Source organism: Ipomoea nil, unplaced genomic scaffold, assembly GCF_001879475.1.
Source record: "Ipomoea nil cultivar Tokyo-kokei standard unplaced genomic scaffold, Asagao_1.1 scaffold2117, whole genome shotgun sequence".
In the NCBI taxonomy this organism is placed as follows: Eukaryota; Viridiplantae; Streptophyta; class Magnoliopsida; order Solanales; family Convolvulaceae; genus Ipomoea; species Ipomoea nil.
Window position 1 is genome coordinate 167,436 of NW_017618545.1, and position 24,729 is coordinate 192,164.

Genomic DNA, 24,729 nt, shown 5'->3' on the forward strand with positions numbered 1-24,729 from the left:
CTTGGCTTAACACTTGTCACCATCCTAGGCCCTTAGCAGTTAGAAGTTGATATTGTTGTTATAACTGCTTTTCCCTCTCTTTTCCTCTTCTAAGCTTCTGCTGTACGTAAGAACAGATGAATGCCTTCAATGAGCTTAATGAGAATTTCTTTTCTTCCTTTATTCTTTCTTCTTCCACACTTCTTGAAGCTCTGCAACATGGTATCAGAGCAGACTAATTAGGAGCTTCCATCCACCCTACAATGGCGACAACAGCTTGGCCTTCTCTGAGCAATCGAACACCAGCGATGGAAAACACAGCAGGAAGCCCAGCCGTCAACACCAACGCGACGAATTCGACACCTCCTGCTGCTACTCCGGCGAGCAGATTGGATGGAAATGAGGTAACCTTTGATCCTCAGTCACAATCCAATCCCTACTTCCTTCATATCAATGAAAATCCGGCTTTAGAGCTGGTTTCTACCCCCCTCGAGGGTCCAAACTATCACTCGTGGGCTAGGGCAATGACAATGGCCCTCTCATGTAAAAATAAGGTTCCATTTAGCAATGGAAGCATTATGAAGCCTAGTGCAGATAACCTAGACAGATTCCTAGCCTGGGAAAGATGCAATAACATTGTGTCCACTTGGATTGTGCGCACACTTTCCCCCACCATTGCTCGTAGTGTGTTATGGATTGACACTGCCTATGGCATTTGGAATGACTTGAAAAGGAGATTTAGTCAGCAAGACTTGTTTCGGATTGCTGAACTCAAGTGTGAAATATATCAAACCAAGCAGGGGGACAATTCCTTGAATGAATATTTCACTAGACAAAAGCTTTTGTGGGATGAGCTGAGCATTCTTAGGCCTCAAATGAGTTGTATTTGCAACACAAAGTGTGAGTGTGGAAGGAAAATAGATGAGTTAAATGGACAAGCAGAAAAGGATAGACTGTCTATCTTTCTCATTGGATTGCATGAAAAGTATACAGGTGCTAGGAATCAGATCATGTTAATGAGGCCACTTCCAGACGTTAATGAGGCCTATTCTATGATTGCTCAACAAGAGAGACAGATCCACATGGCCTACAATGGTTTTGGGAGTCAGTTGTACCAGGCAGGGGAGAGTAGCACTCCTGCCAGTGCTCTACTGGCCAGAACATACACTAATCATCCTCAGCAAGGGTTCAAGAAAACATCAGGGTTTAACAAGAAACCTGTGTGTACATATTATGGGTACACAGGTCATACTCAGGACAAATGTTACAAACAGCATGGATATCCTCCCGGATGGAAACCAAGGCCAAGAAACCAATCTGTGAACCAGGTCCAAGGTCCACCAGCAACACTACATCAGAATTCTGATGGGAATATGGCATTCACTCAAGATTATGTAAAAAGGTTCATGGAGTTCATACAGGCCAAGAGATCAGTTGGAGAGAGTCTCAACTCACCTCTGGACTTCAAGTAGCCCTCGCAGGCCCTTGCCAACACTGTGGCAGTGGAATTTCATAATGAAGGTGTGCCTCCTTCGGTAAGTTCTGTTAAACATGGTAGAACAGATTGGATTATTGATAGTGGTGCTACACACCATATTGTGTGTGATTTAGAGCTGTTAAACAATAAAAAACGGACACAAAATATGTTTGTTAGCATGCCAAATGGGCAACAGGCTGCCATTGATTTCACAGGATCAGTTTACCTATCTGATGATTTGATCCTGCTCAATGTCCTCTATATCCCTGAGTTCCATTACAACTTGATGTCTGTGAGTTCTTTCATTAAACACTCTAACCACAATGTGAAGATGTACTCTGATCAATGCATTATACAGGGTGCTCCCCATGGCAAGATGATTGGAAGAGCTGAGCTAAGAAATGGACTGTATTACTTAGTTTTTCCCATTTCTGCACATTCTGTATGTAGCGCTATTTCAGTTACAAATAGATGTATTCTGTGGCATGCCAGGCTTGGGCATGCCTCACATTCAAAATTACAATCTCTGAGAGAAATAGAACCAATGATTCAGTTTAACAAGGATATGATATGTGATAGTTGCCATTTTGCAAAACAGAAAAGGCTTCCTTTTCAGTCTAGTAGTTCTTTGTCATCTAATTGTTTTGATTTGATACATATGGAGATATGGGGCCCTTATAAAGTGCCCACCACTCATGGCCATCATTACTTTCTCACAATTCTGGATGATCACAGTAGAGCTGTGTGGATTTATCTGATGAAGTCCAAGGCAGAAGTTAGAGGACTGATCATTGAGTTCTTCAATCTTATTAAGAATCAGTTTGGGGCAAACATAAAGTGTATCAGATCAGATAATGGATTGGAATTTAAGATGGTGGAATTCTTCAAACAAAAGGGAATCATACATTAGACCTCCTGCACTTACACACCTCAACAAAACAGTAGAGTGGAGAGGAAACATGGTCACTTGCTATCTACTGTTAGAGCCCTTAAATTTCAGGCCAACTTGCCAGACAGATTTTGGGGAGAATGTGTCCTACATGCAGCCTATATAATCAATAGACTCTCATCTGCTGCCATCAACAACCAAGTCCCATACCAGGTCCTGATTAAAAGGACTCCATCCTATCAACACTTGAGGATCTTTGGATGCTTAGCATATGCCACTAATGTTGGGCCAATGACAAAGATGGGATCCAGAGCCAAGAAATGTATTTTCCTTGGCTATGCAGGTGGAACAAAAGGATACAAGGTATATGACCTTGTGTCCAAAGAGCTATTCATATCCAGGGATGTTGTCTTTCATGAGCTGGTATTCCCCTTTCAACACTCTATGTCTCCAAAAGTAGGATCTGAAATCATACTTCCTACCATGATTCATGCACCTCTTGAGGATCATGAGGTGCCTCAGACTCAAGATCAAGCTAGTAGAGAAAGTGAACAAGCTTGGCCTCATCAGGTTCCCCCTCCTCAACACTCACCAGCTAGGGAAGGTGATCACAACCAATCTCATCCAGAACAATTACCAGATGAGCTGCAAAGTCCAGCAAGCAGTTATGATGAACATATTGAGTTGTCTCCTGAACTACCATCTAATAATACTCATAATCCTCAGCAACAAGACACTAGGAGATCCACCAGGAACAAACAGGCACCATGCTACTTGCAGGATTATGTCTGTCAGAATATCAAGCTAAAAACCTCCCCTCATACCATGAACAAGGTGGTAGATTACAGTGGTTTGACACCATCTTTTCAGTCATTTGTGATGACTATATCCCATCAATCTGAACCTAGAAACTACCATGAAGCAGTCAAACATGAATGCTGGAGAAAGGCTATGCAATATGAGATTGATGCTTTGCAGAAAAACAACACTTGGAAATTGGTGGATTTACCCCCCTTTAAAAAGGCCATTGGGTGCAAATGGGTGTATAAGGTGAAATATAAAGCTGATGGCAGTGTTGAAAGATATAAGGCTAGGCTTGTGGCAAAGGGATACAATCAGACTCTTGGCATTGATTACTTAGACACATTCAGCCCAGTTGCCAAGATGACCACTATTAGAACTTTGTTAGCAGTGGCAGCAGCAAAGAACTGGGAGCTTCATCAAATGGATGTGAATAATGCCTTCTTAAATGGGGATTTAGAGGAGGATGTCTACATGCAAATGCCCCTTGGATATTCTGGAAACAGTAATAACCAAGTATGCAAACTAGTCAAGTCCTTGTATGGCCTAAAACAGGCCAGTAGACAGTGGAACACCAAGCTTACACTTGCCTTACAAAGTATGGGATTTAAGCAAGCAGTCCCTGACAACTCCCTGTTTACTAGAGGTAAGGGTGAGTCCTTTGTGGCTCTATTAGTCTATGTTGATGATATTGTGATTGCAAGTGCAGATTTGAAGGTCATACAGGAAGTCAAAAAACAACTCAGCACAAACTTTCAAATAAAGGATCTAGGTCCTTTGAAATATTTCCTTGGCCTAGAAGTGGCAAGGCATAGTAAAGGCATTGCAGTGTGTCTGAGAAAATATACCATTGAGCTCCTTGAAGATACAGGTTTTTCAAATGCAAAGCCTGTTTATAGTCCTACAGTCCTTTCACACAAGTTGAGCAAAGATGAAGGTAAGCTTCTAGAGGATAACAGTCACTACAGAAGGATAATTGGCAAGTTACTCTATCTAACTGTCACCAGGCCTGACATTAGCTTTGCAACACAACAGCTTTCTCAATTCCTTGACAAACCTACAAGTCTGCATCTGCAAGCTGCATACAGAGTGCTGAGGTATTTGAAGGCAGCTCCTGGTCAAGGATTGTTCTTCCCATCCTCTTCTGACTTACACCTAAAAGCCTTTTCTGACTCAGACTGGGGAGCATGTGTTGACACCAGGAAATCTGTGACTGGCTTCAGCATTTTCCTTGGGAGTGCCTTGATCTCTTGGAAGTCCAAGAAACAGCCCACAGTCTCCAAATCCTCATCAGAAGCATAATATAGGGCTCTAGCAACTACAACATGTGAGATTCAATGGTTGAGGTTTCTATTGGCAGAATTTGGAATACAGAATAATGAGGAGGTGGCCATATATTGTGATAGCAAATCTGCTATTGCAATTGCAGAAAACACTGTATTTCATGAAAAAACTAAGCACATAGAACTTGATTGTCATCTTGTGAGAGAAAAGCTACACAAAGGGCTCATCAAACTATTTCATATCTCCTCTGAAAATCAGTTGGCTGATCCATTCACCAAGACTCATTGTCCAGCCTCTTTCCAGAATTATGTTTCCAAGCTTGGATTGCTAAACCTATACAATCCAGCTTGAGGGGGGCTTTTAGGAGTTCAACAGGAATGATCTTGGCTTGACACTTGTCACCATCCTAGGCCCTTAGCAGTTAGAAATTGATATTGTTGTTATAACTGCTTTTCCCTCTCTTTTCCTCTTCTAAGCTTCTGCTGTACATAAGAACAGATGAATGCCTTCAATGAGCTTAATGAGAATTTCTTTTCTTCCTTTATTCTTTCTTCTCCCACATTTCTTGAAGCTCCGCAACAATTCCCTTTGCACATCTATACTATATATAATAACAAAATCCTGAAATTTTAACTTCCTGCTCAATTCCTAAAAAATCTCTCTTCCCAATAAAATATATTGATTTCTACTTTCCCATTCGTACAATAATTCTGGGTAAAATTCTATTCTAAAGTTTTAAAATAGTGTAAAAAATTTTCCTTTGCACATCTATCTATCTATCTATACTATATATAATAACAAAATCCTGAAATTTTAACTTCCCGTTCAATTCCTAAAAAATCTCTCTTCCCAATAAAATATATTGATTTCTACTTTCCCATTCCTATAATAATTCTAGGTAAAAATTCTATTCTAAAATTTTAAAATAGTGTAATACAATTTCCTTTGCACATCTATACTATATATAATAACAAAATCCTGAAATTTTAACTTCCTGCTCAATTCCTAAAAAATCTCTTTTCCCAATAAAATATATTGAATTCTACTTTTCTCATTCATACAATAATTCTTGGTAAAAGTTCGATTCTAAAATTTTAAAATAGTGTAATACAATTCCCTTTGCACATCTATATATCTATATATATACTATATATAAAAACAAAATCCTGAAATTTTAACTTCCCGCTCAATTCCTAAAAAATATCTTTTCCCAATAAAATATATAGATTTCTACTTTCCCATTCGTACAATAATTCATGGTAAAAGTTCTATTCTAAAATTTTAAAATAGTGTAATACAATTCCCTTTGCACATCTATATATACTATATATAATAACAAAGTCCTGAAATTTTAACTTCCCGCTCAATTTATAAAAAATCTCTCTTCCCAAAAAAATATATAGATTTCTACTTTCCCATTCGTACAATAATTCAGGGTAAAAATTATATTCTAAAGTTTTAAAATCGTGTAATACAATTCCCTTTGCACATCTATCTATAGTATATATATATATATATATATATATATATATATATATATATATATATATATATATATATATATATATATATATATATATATAATAATAATAATAATAATAAAATCCTGAAATTTTAACATCCCCCTCAATTCCTAAAAAATCTCTCTTTCCAATAAAACATATTGATTTCTACTTTTACATTCGTACAATAATTCTGGGTAAAAATTCTATTCTAAAATTTTAAAATAGTGTAATACAATTCCCTTTGCACATCTATACTATATATAATAACAAAATCATGAAATTTTAACTTTCTGCTCAATTCCTAAAAAATCTCTTTTCCCAATAAAATATATTGAATTCTACTTTTCCCATTCATACAATAATTCTTGGTAAAAGTTCTATTCTAAAATTTTAAAATAGTGTAATACAATTCCCTTTGCACATCTATATATACTATATATAATAACAAAATCCTGAAATTTTAACTTCCCGCTCAATTCCTAAAAAATATCTTTTCCCAATAAAATATATTGATTTCTACTTTCCCATTCGTACAATAATTCATGGTAAAAGTTCTATTCTAAAATTTTAAAATAGTGTAATACAATTCCCTTTGCACATCTATATCTATATATACTATATATAATAACAATGTCCTGAAATTTTAACTTCCCGTTCAATTTCTAAAAAATCTCTCTTCCCAATAAATATATAGATTTCTACTTTCCCATTCATACAATAATTCAAGGTAAAAATTCTATTCTAAAGTTTTAAAATAGTGTAATACAATTCCCTTTGCATATCTATACTATATATAATAACAAAATCCTGGAATTTTAACTTCCTGCTGAATTCCTAAAAAATCTCTCTTCCCAATAAAATATATTGATTTCGACTTTCCCATTCGTACAACAATTCTGGGTAAAAATTCTATTCTAAAGTTTTATAATATTGTAATACAATTCCCTTCGCACAACTATCTATACTATATATAATAAAAAAAATCCTGAAATTTTAACTTCCCGCTCAATTCCTAAAAAATCTCTCTTCCCAATAAAATATATTGATTTCTACTTTCCCATTCGTATAATAATTCTAGGTAAAAATTCTATTCTAAAATTTTAAAATAGTGTAATACAATTTCCTTTGCACATCTATACTATATATAATAACAAAATCCTGAAATTTTAACTTCCTGCTCAATTCCTAAAAAATCTCTTTTCCCAATAAAATATATTGAATTCTACTTTTCTCATTCATACAATAATTCTTGGTAAAAGTTCGATTCTAAAATTTTAAAATAGTGTAATACAATTCCCTTTGCACATCTATATATATACTATATAAAAAAACAAAATCCTGAAATTTTAACTTCTCGCTCAATTCCTAAAAAATATCTTTTCCCAATAAAATATATAGATTTCTACTTTCCCATTTGTACAATAATTCATGGTAAAAGTTCTATTCTAAAATTTTAAAATAGTGTAATACAATTCCCTTTGCACATCTATATCTATATATACTATATATAATAACAATGTCCTGAAATTTTAACTTCCCGTTCAATTTCTAAAAAATCTCTCTTCCCAATAAATATATAGATTTCTACTTTCCCATTCGTACAATAATTCAAGGTAAAAATTCTATTCTAAAGTTTTAAAATAGTGTAATACAATTCCCTTTGCATATCTATACTATATATAATAACAAAATCCTGAAATTTTAACTTCCTGCTGAATTCCTAAAAAATCTCTCTTCCCAATAAAATATATTGATTTCGACTTTCCCATTCGTACAACAATTTTGGGTAAAAATTCTATTCTAAAGTTTTATAATATTGTATTACAATTCCCTTCGCACAACTATCTATACTATATATAATAAAAAAAATCCTGAAATTTTAACTTCCCGCTCAATTCCTAAAAAATCTCTCTTCCCAATAAAATATATTGATTTCTACTTTCCCATTCGTATAATAATTCTAGGTAAAAATTCTATTCTAAAATTTTGAAATAGTGTAATACAATTTCCTTTGCACATCTATACTATATATAATAACAAAATCCTGAAATTTTAACTTCCTGCTCAATTCCTAAAAAATCTCTTTTCCCAATAAAATATATTGAATTCTACTTTTCTCATTCATACAATAATTCTTGGTAAAAGTTCGATTCTAAAATTTTAAAATAGTGTAATACAATTCCCTTTGCACATCTATATATCTATATATATACTATATATAAAAACAAAATCCTGAAATTTTAACTTCCCGCTCAATTCCTAAAAAATATCTTTTCCCAATAAAATATATAGATTTCTACTTTCCCATTCGTACAATAATTCATGGTAAAAGTTCTATTCTAAAATTTAAAAATAGTGTAATACAATTCCCTTTGCACATCTATATATACTATATATAATAACAAAGTCCTGAAATTTTAACTTCCCGCTCAATTTCTAAAAAATCTCTCTTCCCAAAAAAATATATAGATTTCTACTTTCCCATTCGTACAATAATTCAGGGTAAAAATTATATTCTAAAGTTTTAAAATCGTGTAATACAATTCCCTTTCCACATCTATCTATAGTATATATATATATATATATATATATATATATATATATATATATATATATATATATATATATATAATAATAATAATAATAATAATAATAATAATAATAATAATAATAATAATAATAATAATAACAAAATCCTGAAAGTTTAACATCCCCCTCAATTCCTAAAAAATCTCTCCTCCCAATAAAACATATTGATTTCTACTTTTACATTCGTACAATAATTCTGGGTAAAAATTCTATTCTAAAATTTTAAAATAGTGTAATACAATTCCCTTTGCACATCTATACTATATATAATAACAAAATCATGAAATTTTAACTTTCTGCTCAATTCCTAAAAAATCTCTTTTCCCAATAAAATATATTGAATTCTACTTTTCCCATTCATACAATAATTCTTGGTAAAAGTTCTATTCTAAAATTTTAAAATAGTGTAATACAATTCCCTTTGCACATCTATATATATACTATATAAAAAAACAAAATCCTGAAATTTTAACTTCTCGCTCAATTCCTAAAAAATATCTTTTCCCAATAAAATATATAGATTTCTACTTTCCCATTCGTACAATAATTCATGGTAAAAGTTCTATTCTAAAATTTTAAAATAGTGTAATACAATTCCCTTTGCACATCTATATCTATATATACTATATATAATAACAATGTCCTGAAATTTTAACTTCCCGTTCAATTTCTAAAAAATCTCTCTTCCCAATAAATATATAGATTTCTACTTTCCCATTCGTACAATAATTCAAGGTAAAAATTCTATTCTAAAGTTTTAAAATAGTGTAATACAATTCCCTTTGCATATCTATACTATATATAATAACAAAATCCTGGAATTTTAACTTCCTGCTGAATTCCTAAAAAATCTCTCTTCCCAATAAAATATATTGATTTCGACTTTCCCATTCGTACAACAATTCTGGGTAAAAATTCTATTCTAAAGTTTTATAATATTGTAATACAATTCCCTTCGCACAACTATCTATACTATATATAATAAAAAAAATCCTGAAATTTTAACTTCCCGCTCAATTCCTAAAAAATATCTTTTCCGAATAAAATATATAGATTTCTACTTTCTCATTCGTACAATAATTCAGTGTAAAAATTCTATTCTAAAGTTTTAAAATCTCTCTTCCCAACAAAATATATAGATTTCTACTTTCCCATTCGTACAATAATTCAGTGTAAAAATTCTATTCTAAAGTTTTAAAATAGTGTAATACAATTCCCTTTGCATATCTATACTATATATAATAACAAAATCCTGGAATTTTAACTTCCTGCTGAATTCCTAAAAAATCTCCCTTCCCAATAAAATATATTGATTTCGACTTTCCCGTTCGTATAATAATTCTGGGTAAAAATTCTATTCTAAAGTTTTATAATATTGTAATACAATTCCCTTTGCACAACTATCTATACTATATATAATAAAAAAAATCCTGAAATTTTAACTTCCCGCTCAATTCCTTAAAAATCTCTCTTCCCAACAAAATATATTGATTTCTACTTTCCCATTCGTACAATAATTCTGGGTAAAAATTCTATTATAAAGTTTTAAAATAGTGTAATACAATTCCCTTTGCATATGTATACTATATATAATAACAAAATCCTGAAATTTAACTGCCTGCTGAATTCCTAAAAAATCTCTCTTCCCAATAAAATATATTGATTTCGACTTTCCCATTCGTACAATAATTCTGGGTAAAAATTCTATTCTAAAGTTTTATAATATTGTAATACAATTCCCTTCGCACAACTATCTATACTATATATAAAAAAAAAATCCTGAAATTTTAACTTCCCGCCCAATTCCAAACAAATATCTCTTCCTAATAAAATATATTGATTTTTTCTTTCTCATTGGTACAATAATTCTGCTTTAAAATTCTATTCTAATAATATAAAATAGTGTAATACAATCTATCTATACTATATATAAACACAAAATCCTGAAATTTTAACTTTCCGCCCAATTCCTAACAAATCTCTCTTCCAAATAAAATATATTGATTTCTACTTTCACATTCGTACAATAATTCTGCTTTAAAATTCTATTCTAATATTATAAAATAGTGTAATACAATCTTATCTATACTATACATAAAAATAAAATCCTGAAATTTTAACTTCCCGCCCAATTCCTAAAAAATCTCTCTTCCTAATAAAATATATTAATTTCTACTTTTCCATTCGTACAATAATTCTGCGTTAAAATTCTGTTCTAATATTATAAAATAGTGTAATACAATCTATACTATATATAAAAACAAAATCCTGAAATTTTAACTTCCCGCCCAATTCCTAACAAATCTCTCTTCCTAATAAAATATATTGATTTCTACTTTCTCATAAAATTCTATTCTAATATTATAAAATAGTGTAATACAATCTATACTAGTCTATACTATATGTAAAAACAAACTCTTGAAAATTTAACTTTCCGCCCAATTCCTAACAAATCTCTCTTCCTAATAAAATATATTGATTTCTACTTTCTCATAAAATTCTATTCTAATATTATAAAATAGTGTAATACAATCTATACTAGTCTATACTATATATAAAAACAAAATCCTGAAATTTTAACTTTCCGCCCAATTCCTAAAAACTCTCTCTTCCTAATAAAATATATTGATTTCTAGTTTCGCATAAAATTCTATTCTAATAATAAAATAGTGTAATACAATATATCTATACTATATATAAAAACAAAATCCTGAAATTTTAACTTCCTGCTCAATTTCTAACAAATCTCTCTTCCCAATATAATATATAGATTTCTACTTTCCCATTCGTACAATAATTCTGGGTAAAAATTCAATTCTAAAATTTTAAAATAGTTTAATACAATTCCCTATGCACAACTATACTATCTATACTATATATAATAACAAAATCCTGAAATTTTAACTTCCAGCTCACCAGGACTATGTGGTCCAATGGTACCCGGGTTGGACTTCCATTAGGAAGGTTGTGAGTTCAAGCCTCAATGGAAGCGTTATTAGCTCTTTGTGTTTCAGTAGGTTGAGAAAGTATATGAACAGATACTACAATGTAATAGAGCTAGTAGCATTCAAAAAAAAAAAAAAAAAACTTCCAGCTCAATTCCTAAAAAATCTCATTTCCCAATAAAATATATTAACTTCTACTTTTCCATTCGTACAATAATTCTGGGTAAAAAATTCTATTCTTGAATTTTAAAATAGTGTAATACAATTCCCTTTGCACATCTATCTATATCTATCTATACTATATATAATAACCCTTTGCACATCTATCTATATCTATCTATACTATCTATACTATATATAACAACAAAATCATTAAATTTTAACTTTCCGCTCAATTCCTAAAAAAATCTCTCTTCCCAATAAAATATATTGATTTCTACTTTCCCATTCGTACAATATATCTGGGTAAAAATTCTATTCTAAAATTTTAAAATAGTGTAATACAATTCCCTTTGCACATCTATACTATATATAATAACAAAATCCTGGAATTTTAACTTCCCGCTGAATTCCTAAAAAATCTCTCTTCCCAATAAAATATATTTATTTCTACTTTTCCATTCGTACAATAATTCTAGTTAAAAATTCTATTCTAAAGTTTTATAATAGTGTAATACAATTCCCCTCGCACATCTATCTATACTATATATAACAAAAAAAATCCTGAAATTTTAACTTCCCGCTCAATCCCTTAAAAATCTCAATTCCCAATAAAATATATTGATTTCGACTTTTCCATTCGTACAATAATTCTGGGTAAAAATTCTATTATAAAGTTTTAAAATAGTGTAATACAATTCCCTTTGCATATCTATCTATACTATCTATACTATATATAAAAATAAAATCCTGAAATTTTAACTTCCCGCCCAATTCCTAACAAATCTCTCTTCCTAATAAAATATATTGATTTCTACTTTCCCATTCGTACAATAATTCTGCTTTAAATTCTATTCTAATAATATAAAATAGTGCAATACAATCTATCTATACTATATATAAACACAAAATCCAGAAATTTTAACTTCCGGCCCAATTCCTAACAAATCTCTCTTCCTAATAAAATATATTGATTTCTACTTTCACATTCGTACAATAATTCTGCTTTAAAAATCTATTCTAATATTATAAAATAGTGTAATACAATCTATCTATACTATATATAAAAATAATATCCTGAAATTTTAACTTCCAGCCCAATTTCCAAAAAATCTCTCTTCCTAATAAAATATATTGATTTCTACTTTCCCAGTACAATAATTCTGCGTTAAAATTCTATTCTAAAATTATAAAATAGTGTAATACAATCTATACTATATATAGAAACAAAATCCGGAAATTTTAACTTCCCGCCCAATTCCTAACAAATCTCTCTTCCTAATAAAATATATTGATTTCTACTTTCGCATTCGTACAATAATGCTGCGTTAAAATTCTATTCTAATATTATAAAATAGTGTAATACAATCTATCTATACTATATATAAAAATAATATCCTGAAATTCTAACTTCCCGCCCAATTCCTAACAAATCTTTCTTCCTAATAAAATATATTGATTTCCACTTTCCCATTCGTACAATAATTCGACGTTAAATTCTATTCTAATATTATAAAATAGTGTAATACAATCTATCTATACTATATATAAAAACAAAATCCTGAAATTTCAACTTCCCGCCTAATTCCTAACAAATCTCTCTTCCTAATAAAATATATTGATTTCTAGTTTCCCATTCGTATAATAATTCTGCGTTAAAATTCTATTCTTATATTATAAAATAGTGTAATACAATCTATCTATACTATATATAAAAATAAAATCCTGAAATTTTAACTTCCAACCCAATTCCTAAAAAACTCTCTTTCTAATAAAATATATTGATTTCTACTTTCCCATTCGTACAATAATTCAGCGTTAAAATTCTATTCTAATATTATAAAATAGTGTAATACAATCTATACTATATATAAAAACAAAATCGAGAAATTTTAACTTCCCGCCCAATTCCTAACAAATCTCTCTTCCTAATAAAATATATTAATTTCTACTTTCCCATAAAATTCTATTCTAATATTATAAAATAGTGTAATACAATCTATACTAGTCTATACTATATATAAAAACAAAATCCTGAAATTTTAACTTCCCGCCCAATTCCTAGAAAATCTCTCTTCCTAATAAAATATATTGATTTCTACTTTCCCATAAAATTCTATTCTAATAATATAAAATAGTGTAATACAATCTATCTATACTATATATAAAAACAAAATCCAGAAATTTTAACTTCCGGCCCAATTCCTAACAAATCTCTCTTCCTAATAAAATATATTGATTTCTACTTTCACATTCGTACAATAATTCTGCTTTAAAAATCTATTCTAATATTATAAAATAGTGTAATACAATCTATCTATACTATATATAAAAATAATATCCTGAAATTTTAACTTCCAGCCCAATTTCCAAAAAATCTCTCTTCCTAATAAAATATATTGATTTCTACTTTCCTAGTACAATAATTCTGCGTTAAAATTCTATTCTAAAATTATAAAATAGTGTAATACAATCTATACTATATATAAAAACAAAATCCGGAAATTTTAACTTCCCGCCCAATTCCTAACAAATCTCTCTTCCTAATAAAATATATTGATTTCTACTTTCGCATTCGTACAATAATGCTGCGTTAAAATTCTATTCTAATATTATAAAATAGTGTAATACAATCTATCTATACTATATATAAAAATAATATCCTAAAATTCTAACTTCCCGCCCAATTCCTAACAAATCTTTCTTCCTAATAAAATATATTGATTTCCACTTTCCCATTCGTACAATAATTCGACGTTAAATTCTATTCTAATATTATAAAATGGTGTAATACAATCTATCTATACTATATATAAAAACAAAATCCTGAAATTTCAACTTCCCGCCTAATTCCTAACAAATCTCTCTTCCTAATAAAATATATTGATTTCTAGTTTCCCATTCGTATAATAATTCTGCGTTAAAATTCTATTCTTATATTATAAAATAGTGTAATACAATCTATCTATACTATATATAAAAATAAAATCCTGAAATTTTAACTTCCAACCCAATTCCTAAAAAACTCTCTTTCTAATAAAATATATTGATTTCTACTTTCCCATTCGTACAATAATTCAGCGTTAAAATTCTATTCTAATATTATAAAATAGTGTAATACAATCTATACTATATATAAAAACAAAATCGAGAAATTTTAACTTCCCGCCCAATTCCTAACAAATCTCTCTTCCTAATAAAATATATTGATTTCTACTTTCCCATAAAATTCTATTCTAATATTATAAAATAGTGTAATACAATCTATACTAGTCTATACTATATATAAAAACAAAATCCTGAAATTTTAACTTCCCGCCCAATTCCTAGAAAATCTCTCTTCCTAATAAAATATATTGATTTCTACTTTCCCATAAAATTCTATTCTAATAATATAAAATAGTGTAATACAATCTATCTATACTATATATAAAAACAAAATCCTGAAATTTTAACTTCCCGCCCAATTCTTAACAAATCTCTCTTCCTAATAAAATATATTGATTTCTACTTTCTCATTTGTACAATAATTCTGCGTTAAAATTCTATTCTAATAAAATAAAATAGTGTAATACAATCTATCTATACCATATATATAAACAAAATCCTGAAATTTTAACATTCTGCCCAATTCCTAAAAAATCTCTCTTCCTAATAAAATATATTGATTTCTACTTTCCCATTCGTACAATAAGTCTGCGTTAAAATTCTATTCTAATAATATAAAATAGTGTTATACAATCTATCTATACTATATATAAAAACAAAATCCTGAAATTTTAACTTTCCGCCCAATTCCTAAAAAATCTCTCTTCCTAATAAAATATATTGATTTCTACTTTCTCATAAAATTCTATTATAATATTATAAAATAGTGTAATACAATCTAGACTATATATATTAAAGCAAAATCCTGAAATTTTAACTTTCCGCGCAATTCCTAAAAAATCTCTCTTCCTAATAAAATATATTGATTTCTACAATAATTCTGGGTTAAAATTTTGTTGTAATATTATAAAACTGTGTAATACTATTCCTACTCTAATCTATATCTATTTTATATATCATTGTTGCATCTATACTATATATAAAAACAAAATCCTGAAATTTTGACTTCCCGCCCAATTCATAAAAAATATCTCTTCCTAATAAAATATATTGATTTCTACAATAATTCTGGGTTAAAATTTTATTGTAATATTATAAAATTGTGTAATACTATTCATATTCTAATCTATATCTATTTTATATATCAGTGTTGCAAAAATCGTGTCCCTGGCCGTGGCGAGGATGGCCGGTGGCCGGAATCGGCCGCCTCGCCGGCTGAACCGGCCTTTAATTTTAATTTTAATTTTTTTTAAGTTGTAAAGTGTCGAAAGTTCGTCAAGGCATAACTTTTGACTCCGTTGTCCGTTTTGGACAAATATTTTTTTGAATTCGCGTATTTTTTCGAGATCTATCCACCGCAAATTGCCGTAGGCGATTTGGCCCACCAATTTCTTAAAAAAATACTTTATTAAAGAGTTTTTAAGAAAAAACTATGAGAACCTTATGTTTTATTAATGAATTTTAAAAATTTTTAATTAAACAATTGTCCCGTGCATTATTTAATAATCTTTCTTTATAATTGGTCAAATTATTTAATTATGGTAAATTTGGGAATAATTAATGATGGTAATAGAAATCCTAGAAGAATATAGAATTGAACAATATTTAATTATTGTTTTGTTATTATTGTGACTCACGGAATACAAGAGTTAATGCCATTTTTGGTCCAAGACTTATTGGGGCATTGACACTTTTCATCCTCCAATTGCCATTTAGTAGCCACTGTTATTGATCGTTGGACAGTTTTGATCCTCCGTCAATGACACCGTTTGTTGACCGTGAATTAGAAGGATTTTTCTGTCTTTTTATGTTCTAATCCTTATATTTCTCCATCCATTGGTCACTGCAACATCCATTTCTTCAAACTGAGGTTATCCGCTTTAGTCCTTTCTAACATTAAGAAACCATCTTCACCCAACTAACAATCACGAATTTTACATTTGACATCAATCTCAAGATAATGGAAACAAGTGCAGTTGGAATAGAAAGGGCGTTAGTCCATGCCTGTGGAAATTTTGTCGAGCATACAACATAACTAGCAAAGTCAGGAATATCACCCAACCCCTTCCTTAACCTTTCTGCATCAACTATAATAGGTATGCCCCTACTCTTTGCCTCCTGCACTACAATCAAAGCAGTCTCATGCAGCCTTCCATCTAAGTAGACAATATTTACTCCAAGCGCTGAAGACAATTTTGATTTGGGTATGTAGACCCTTAGATATCATGGGTGGATATCCTGGAGTGAAAATGCACGTGCGAGTTTTTTTTTTTTTTTTTTTTGGTTGTCAACAATGACATATGTGAATGGTGAGTTTCCTCCTTTGGACACCACCATAAAAGATGTATCAACACCATCCCTTTCAAGCTCATCAAGTATTCTTTCGCCATGCGAGTCATCAGCAACCTTAGATATGATCCTTGGATTAAGACCAAGACGAATTTTATCATCCGGGTTTTATCAAAGCATTGCCAGTGTTACCACCTCCTTGAACATCAAAGCTGGTGCTCCGAATTTTATCATCCGGGTTGGGGAATGAAGTTACAACATCCAGGATTGGAAAAGGAATTTCATTAACAACATAACAACAGGATTACAGAGTATATCTAACTCTAACTGATCCTATCAAATAGCTAAACTAAGTCAAGCTATCTAAGCCACATAATATAAAACATATAAGACAAATAATAATAATAATAATAATAATAATAATAATAATAATAATAATAATAATAATAATAATAATAATAATAATAATAATAATAACTTATACTAACACACCCCCTCAAGCACAAGGTTGGAGGGCAACAACATTGAGCTTGTCACGCATAGCAGCAAAGCGCGGAGCAAGTAGTGGCTTCGTCAAGATATCTGCAAGCTGATCTGTCGTAGAAACATAATTGACAAGGAAGTCACCCGAAGCCACCTTATCACGGACGAAGTGATAATCTATTTCCACATGTTTCGTACGTGCATGGAACACCGGATTAGCACACAGATACGTGGCCCCTAGATTGTCACACCATAACGTTGCAGGCTTCCCGGAATGTAACCCAAGTTCGCGCAGCAAAGAAACTACCCAAGTAACCTCGGCGGAGACATCAGCCAAGGCCTTGTATTCGGCCTCAGTGGAGGACCTAGCGACATTACGCTGCTTCTTCGAGAGCCAGGAGATCAAATTATCACCAAGGTAGACAGCAAACCCGCTCGTGCTTTTCCTATCCATTGGACAACCAGCCCAATCAGAGTCTGAATAAGCGTGAATATCGGATGATGCAGACGGAGAAATCCGAAGCCCCAAGCTCAGAGTACCCTTAATATACCGTAGTACTCGTTTCACCATACCCCAGTGTTCCTCCGTAGGCGCGTGCATAAACTGACATAGACGGTTTACAGCAAAACTCAAATCCGACCTCGTAATGGTTAAGTACTGTAACGCCCCGACAATGCGCCGATACTGGGTAGGATTATCATAGAGCTGAGTGGAAGGTGTGGCAGTTTTCGTGACGGCTGCTGGTGTGGTAAGAGGCTTACAGTCAACCATACCCGAACGCCCTAACAGATCAGTCATATAGCGCCGCTGTGATAGAATCATCCCGCTAGTAGACGAAACCGTCTCAATACCCAAGTAGAAACCCGGTGAGCCTAGATCCCGAATCTTGAAGGTAGAGGCTAGCTGCTGTAGGATAGTATTAACCACCGTGCTGTCGTTCCCCATCATAATTATGTCGTCCACATATACAAGAAGATAGACACGTGCAACACCTAAAGTGTAGTAAAACAAGGATACATCTGTCTTTGACGATTTGAACCCCGCTGTTAATAGATAATCGTGAAGACGCTTAAACCAAACACGTGGGGCCTGTTTAAGACCATATAATGACCGCTGTAAATGGCAAACATGCCCTGGTGTGGACGGGTCCTCATACCCCGGTGGTTGCTTCATGTAAACTGTTTCTGCTAGGTGGCCGTTCAAAAAGGCGTTGTGAACATCTAGTTGTCGTAGGGTCCATTTGTTGGTTACGGCTAGAGAAAACAAGAGTCTGACCGTGGTTGGTTTTACAACTGGGCTGAATGTGTCGAAGAAGTCTTCCCCAGCTACCTGATTGAACCCTTTGGCTACCAACCGAGCCTTGTACCGTTCCACTGACCCATCTGCAGTACGTTTCGTCCGGAATACCCACTTGCACCCAATTATATTCATGTGTGGCTCGGGAGGAACTAGACGCCAAGTTTGATTATGTAACAAGGCGTTGAATTCTTGATCCATGGCCTCTCGCCAGTGGGGATGCCGTACAGCTTGCGAGTAACAAGTGGGATCAGTGACCGCTGTTAAAGCCTGGAATGGTTCCGATGTGCCTTTGGTCATGTGACGAAGGCGAATAACATGATCACGACCTTGCGGTTGTGCACGCCGTTTGCGAGTTCGTACCGGAGCAGTCTGTGTGATTGCCAACTGTGGTGGAGTCCTAGCCAGTGGTAATGGTTCACTTTCAGGCTGTACAGTGCTAGGTGGCGAAATGTGACTGCTGGGTGCGGGTAGGCACAAGGGTGCTGCTGCCCAAGGTATCTCCGGAGGTGTAGAGACCTGTGTGTAATTTCCTGTTGCAAAAGGAAAGTTAGTCTCGTCAAACCGCACATGGCGGCAGATGTAGGCTTTCCCAGTCGCCAAGTCAACACATCTATATCCCCTAAAAGAGGGTGGGTAACCTAGGAAGACACAAGGAATAGAGCGGTACTCGATTTTGTGTCGATTGTATGGACGGAGATGCGGGTAGCATCGACACCCAAAGACTCGGAGGAAATTGTAGGGAGGTGACGTTTTGAATAAGCGGGTGTATGGACTTTCAAAATTAATTGCTGACAATGGTAAGTAGTTGATTAAACATGTTGCTGTTTCAAAGGCGTAGTCCCAATATTGTTGCGGGACTTTGCCTTCAGCAAGTAGGGTGAGACCTGTTTCAACTACATGCCGGTTTCGGCGTTCGACTTTGCCATTTTGTTCATGTGTATAGGCACATGATTGGCGATGATTTATGCCTAGAGTTTGGAATATTGTATGGAGTTTGCGGTATTCACCCCCTAGATCGGACTGAATAGACTTGATAGAGCGCGAAAACTGCCGCTCTACCAGGACACGAAACGACTCAAAAACTTTATATATGTCTGATTTCACCCTTAATGGGTAAAACCAGCAAAATCTGGAATAATCGTCTACAAATAAACAAAAATAACGATTACCACTACTAGATAGTTCTGGGGAAGGCCCCCAAATATCGGTGAAAATTAAATCAAGTACATTATCACTGGAATAGGGAACACTATCTAGTTTAAAACGGGACGATTTGCCCAGATGACACGATGCACATTGCTCGGGAGTTGTGTTTTTATTGATTGTGACGGGACAGCTTTGCAACACTTTATTTAAGACTTGACTGTGCGGGTGACCAAGCCGGTTATGCCACACGGTGGGAGAAGCACGGGAACTGACGAACGCATATTGTGACCGTAACTTCGGAACCTTGTACAACCCGCCAGACGTGGATCCTTTAAGTAGAACCGCCTTGGTTGTGGAATCCTTCACAAAAAACGAATCATTATGAAATTCAAAAAAGACTTTGTTGTCATTAGTAAACTTATGAACGGACAATAATGGAACAGACAAACGAGGAACATATAACACATCATTTAAGTGGAGAGTTTTAGTTTTGGACGGAATAGACGTGTGACCGACGCGTGAGATGGCCAAACCTGCCCCATTGCCGACACGTAACACATCCGATCCACCATATTCCTCGGAATTGCCAATCATTGACACGTCGGGAGTGGCGTGCGCGGTGGCCCCGGTGTCGGGATACCACCCATCCGAAGCATGCGTTACGGAGGCCGATGGTGCTTCTCCGGACACGGCTACATGCGCCTGAGCGGGTGGTTGCGTAGAACACCGCTTAAAACAATAAACGACCGTGTGACCGTGGGAGCGGCAAATTTGACACCGCTGATTCCCACGGCCTCCACGACCGCCACCACGATTCGAGCTTCGGCCACCATTACCGCTAGAACCCCGTCCACCGCCACGGTTCTGATTTCGACCGCCACCCGAACTGCCTGAGCCGCGGCCCTGTCTGGCGTACAATGCAGTGTCAGCCACGCCACTGTCCAGAGATGGGTAGTCATCAACTAATATAAACTCATGTGCCTGCAAATAATCAGACAAGTGAGATATAGAAACCGGATTTCCGGTGGCTGTCAGTGCGGTGGCAAGAGGTTTCAGTTCCGGACGCAGCCCACGTATGATGTACAAATTTTGTTCCATCAGTGTTAACGGTCGGCCGGCCTGAAGTAATGCCTCTACGAGAACGCCGGCGCGCCCGAGATAGTCCGCCGTGGTCGCGTTCCCCTGCCTGAGCATCTGAAATTGCGACAGTAAGTTGAGACATCTGGCCTGACTTGATGAGCCCAGCGCGCCGGTGATGGAGGACCATATTTCCGCCGCCGTATTCCGCCCGAGCGCAAGGTGCAGAGTCTCATCCGCCATTGATGAGACCAAGAGAGAGATGATGGTCTGGTCTTGTTTCACCCAGGCCTTGTAGGCCGGATTCGGAGTGGCCAGAACAGCATGGCTGGAGGAGGCGTCATCTGAGGCCGGCGATCTGCTCCGGTGGGCAAGGGTGGGTGCCGTCGACGAAGCCCAGGAGCTCCTGGCCTCGGAGGAAAGACACGGTTTGCATACGCCAGAAGAGGTAATTCTTCAGCGTTAATTTCATCATGACGTAGTGGTGAGCCCCGGCGAGGGAATCGCCGGTTGCCGGAGCTCCGCTGTCTGTGGCCGTGCGATCTGAGCCGGATGACATGGTCAATTGAAGTGCGGGAAGGGAGGGGATAATTTGTGGTGGAGGTTGGAGAGATCGGAAAATCCTAGTCTGATACCAGATTGGAAAAGGAATTTCGTTAACAACATAACAACAGGATTACAGAGTATATCTAACTCTAACTGATCCTATCAAATAGCTAAACTAAGTCAAGCTATCTAAGCCACATAATATAAAACATATAAGACAAATAATAATAATAATAATAATAATAATAATAACTTATACTAACACAGGAAGTCAACACCGGCCATTCCAACACCTCAGACAATGCGATTTTTGGGGAGCGACGGATTCCACATTTTCAGCTTGAAACTTCAATGAATTTCAGGTAGAATAACAGAGTTTTTGAGGTTGTGCACCAAGTAGTTGTGTCCAGAGAGAGAGAAAGAGATGGGAAGGATATTTGTGGTAAATATGGAAGGGAGGACTTACAGGTGCAAATTCTACATCTCGCCATCTACAACTACAACTGCTATTTACCATAGGAGGGTTCGCCGACCTGCTGCCCTCTCTGCTTCGCCGGAACCAAAAACCACCGGTGAAGGCCCCAACCTCGCCAGATCTGTTGCTGCACCGCCAGATCTGCCTTACTGGTCCGTCGCCGGAAGGAGTTACTGCCTCGTATGCTCGCTGCCGTACCCACAACTCGCCGGAGAAGAACCTCGCTGCTACTCACTACCGACGGTTACTACTTAGCCGCCAAGTCTCGCCATCTCGCCTCACAGGAGTAACAGCAGCGCTGGTCTAAACAAGATTAGAAGAATAAGACATAAAAAGATAGAAAAGCCCTTCTAATTCACGGTCAACAAACAGCTTCACTGACGGAGGATCAAAACTGTCCAACGATCAATAACAGTGTCTACTAAGTGGCAATTTTTATTATGGAGGATGAAAAGTGTCAATGCCTCAATAATTCTAGGACCAAAAATGGCGTTAACTCCGGAATACAATACAAGAATATTTAATTATGGTTATATTATTATTGTGCCTCACGACCATTATATACTAACAATACTTGAAAAGAAACTAATAATAATAATAATAATAATAATAATAATAATAATAATAATAATAATAATAATAATAATAATAATAATAATAACAATAACAATAACAATAACAATAACAATAACAATAACAATAACAATAACAATAACAATAACAATAACAATAACAATAACAATAACAATAACAATAACAATAACAATAACAATAACAATAACAATAACAATAACAATAACAATAACAATAACAATAACAATAACAATAACAATAATAATAATAATAATAATAATAATAATAATAATAATAATAATAATAATAATAATAATAATAATATAAGTGGTAATAATCTATACTATATATAATAACAAAATCCTGAAATTTTAACTTTCCGCCCGATTCCTAAAAAATTTCTCTTCCTGATAAAATATATTGATTTCTACTTTCCCATTCGTACAATAATTCTGGGTTAAAATTCTATTCTAATATATTATAAAATAGTGTAATACAATTCCTATTGTAATCAATCAATCTATACTTCTATACTATATATAATAACAAAATCCTGAAATTTTAACTTTCCGCCCGATTCCTAAAAAATCTCTCTTCCTGATAAAATATATTGATTTCTACTTTCCCATTCGTACAATAATTCTGGGTTAAAATCCTATTCTAATATATTATAAAATAGTGTAATACAATTCCTATTGTAATCAATCAATCTATATCTATACTATATATAATAACAAAATCCTGAAATTTTAACTTCCCGCCCGATTCCTAAAGAATCTCTCTTCCTAATAAAATATATTAATTTCTACTTTCCCATTCGTACAATAATTCTGGGTTAAAATTTTATTCTCATATTATAAAATAGTGTAAAACAATTCCTATTGTAATCAATCAATATAGTATTTTCACCCGTGCGTTGCACGGAATGAATTTGTTAAATTGTGTAATACAATTCCTATTGTAATACAATATTATAAAATTGTCTAATACTATTCCTATTCTAATCTATATCTATACTATATATCAGTGTTGCAAAAATCGCGCCGCTGGCCGCGGCGAGGAAGGCTGGAATCGGCCTCCTCCGCAGTTACCTTGCCGGCTGAATCGGCGATTATTTTATTTTATTTTTTAAGTTGTAAAGTGTCAACAGTTCGGCAAGGCATAAATTTTGGCTCGATTGTCCGTTTTGGACAAAAGTTTTTTTGAAATCGCGTATTTTTTCGAGATCTATTTACCGCAAACTGCCGCAGGCGGTTTGACCCATCAATTTTTTTTAAAAATGCTTTATTAAATAGTTTCTAAGAAAAAAAACTATGAGAACCTTATGTTTTATTAATAAATTTTTAAAATTTTGAATTAAAAAATTGTCTCGTGCATTATTTAATAATCTCTCTTTATAATTGGTCAAATTATTTAATTATGGTAAATTAGCGAATAATTAATGATGGTAATAGAAATCCTAGAAGAATATAGAATTGCAGAATATTTAATTATTGTTATATTATTATTGTGACTCAAGGAATACAATACAAGAATATTTAATTATGGTTATGTTATTATTGTGCCTCACGGCCATTATATACTAACAGAACTTGAGAAGAAACTAATAATAATAATAATATAATAATAATATAAGTGGTAATAATAATATCTAAAAGTAATTAAGTGTTAATAATAATAGTAAGAATATTAACGTAAGAAATATAACACTAGAATAAATCATAATAATTAATAACTATAGTCTCGGATTAAATTTAGAATTGTCAGGAAAGATAAGTGACCTCTAGTGAAATTAACTCTTAAATAATTATATATTGATTTAAATATTCTTAATATATTACAACAATTCCATTCCGTGCATCGCACGGGTGAAAATACTAGTATATATAATAATAACAAAATCATGAAATTTTAACTTCCCGCCAAATTCCTAAAAAATCTCTGTTCCCAGTAAAATATATTGATTTCTATTTTCCCATTAGTACAATAATTCTGGGTTAATGTTGTGATGTGTCAAAAGTTCGGCAAGGCATAACTTTTGGCCCACCAATTTCTAAAAATAAAATACTTTATTAAATAGTTTCTAAGAAAAAACTATGAGAAC

At 33.4% G+C, this 24,729-nt stretch overlaps 1 protein-coding gene across 1 annotated transcript; it reads left to right on the forward strand.

Moving 5' to 3' along the window:
- The first annotated feature begins 242 nt into the window (after positions 1 to 242).
- On the forward strand, positions 243 to 1,451 carry LOC109148506. The gene has a single exon (XM_019296250.1). The coding sequence runs from the start codon at positions 243 to 245 to the stop codon at positions 1,449 to 1,451; it is 1,209 nt and encodes a 402-aa protein (XP_019151795.1).
- The last annotated feature ends 23,278 nt before the right edge of the window (positions 1,452 to 24,729 follow it).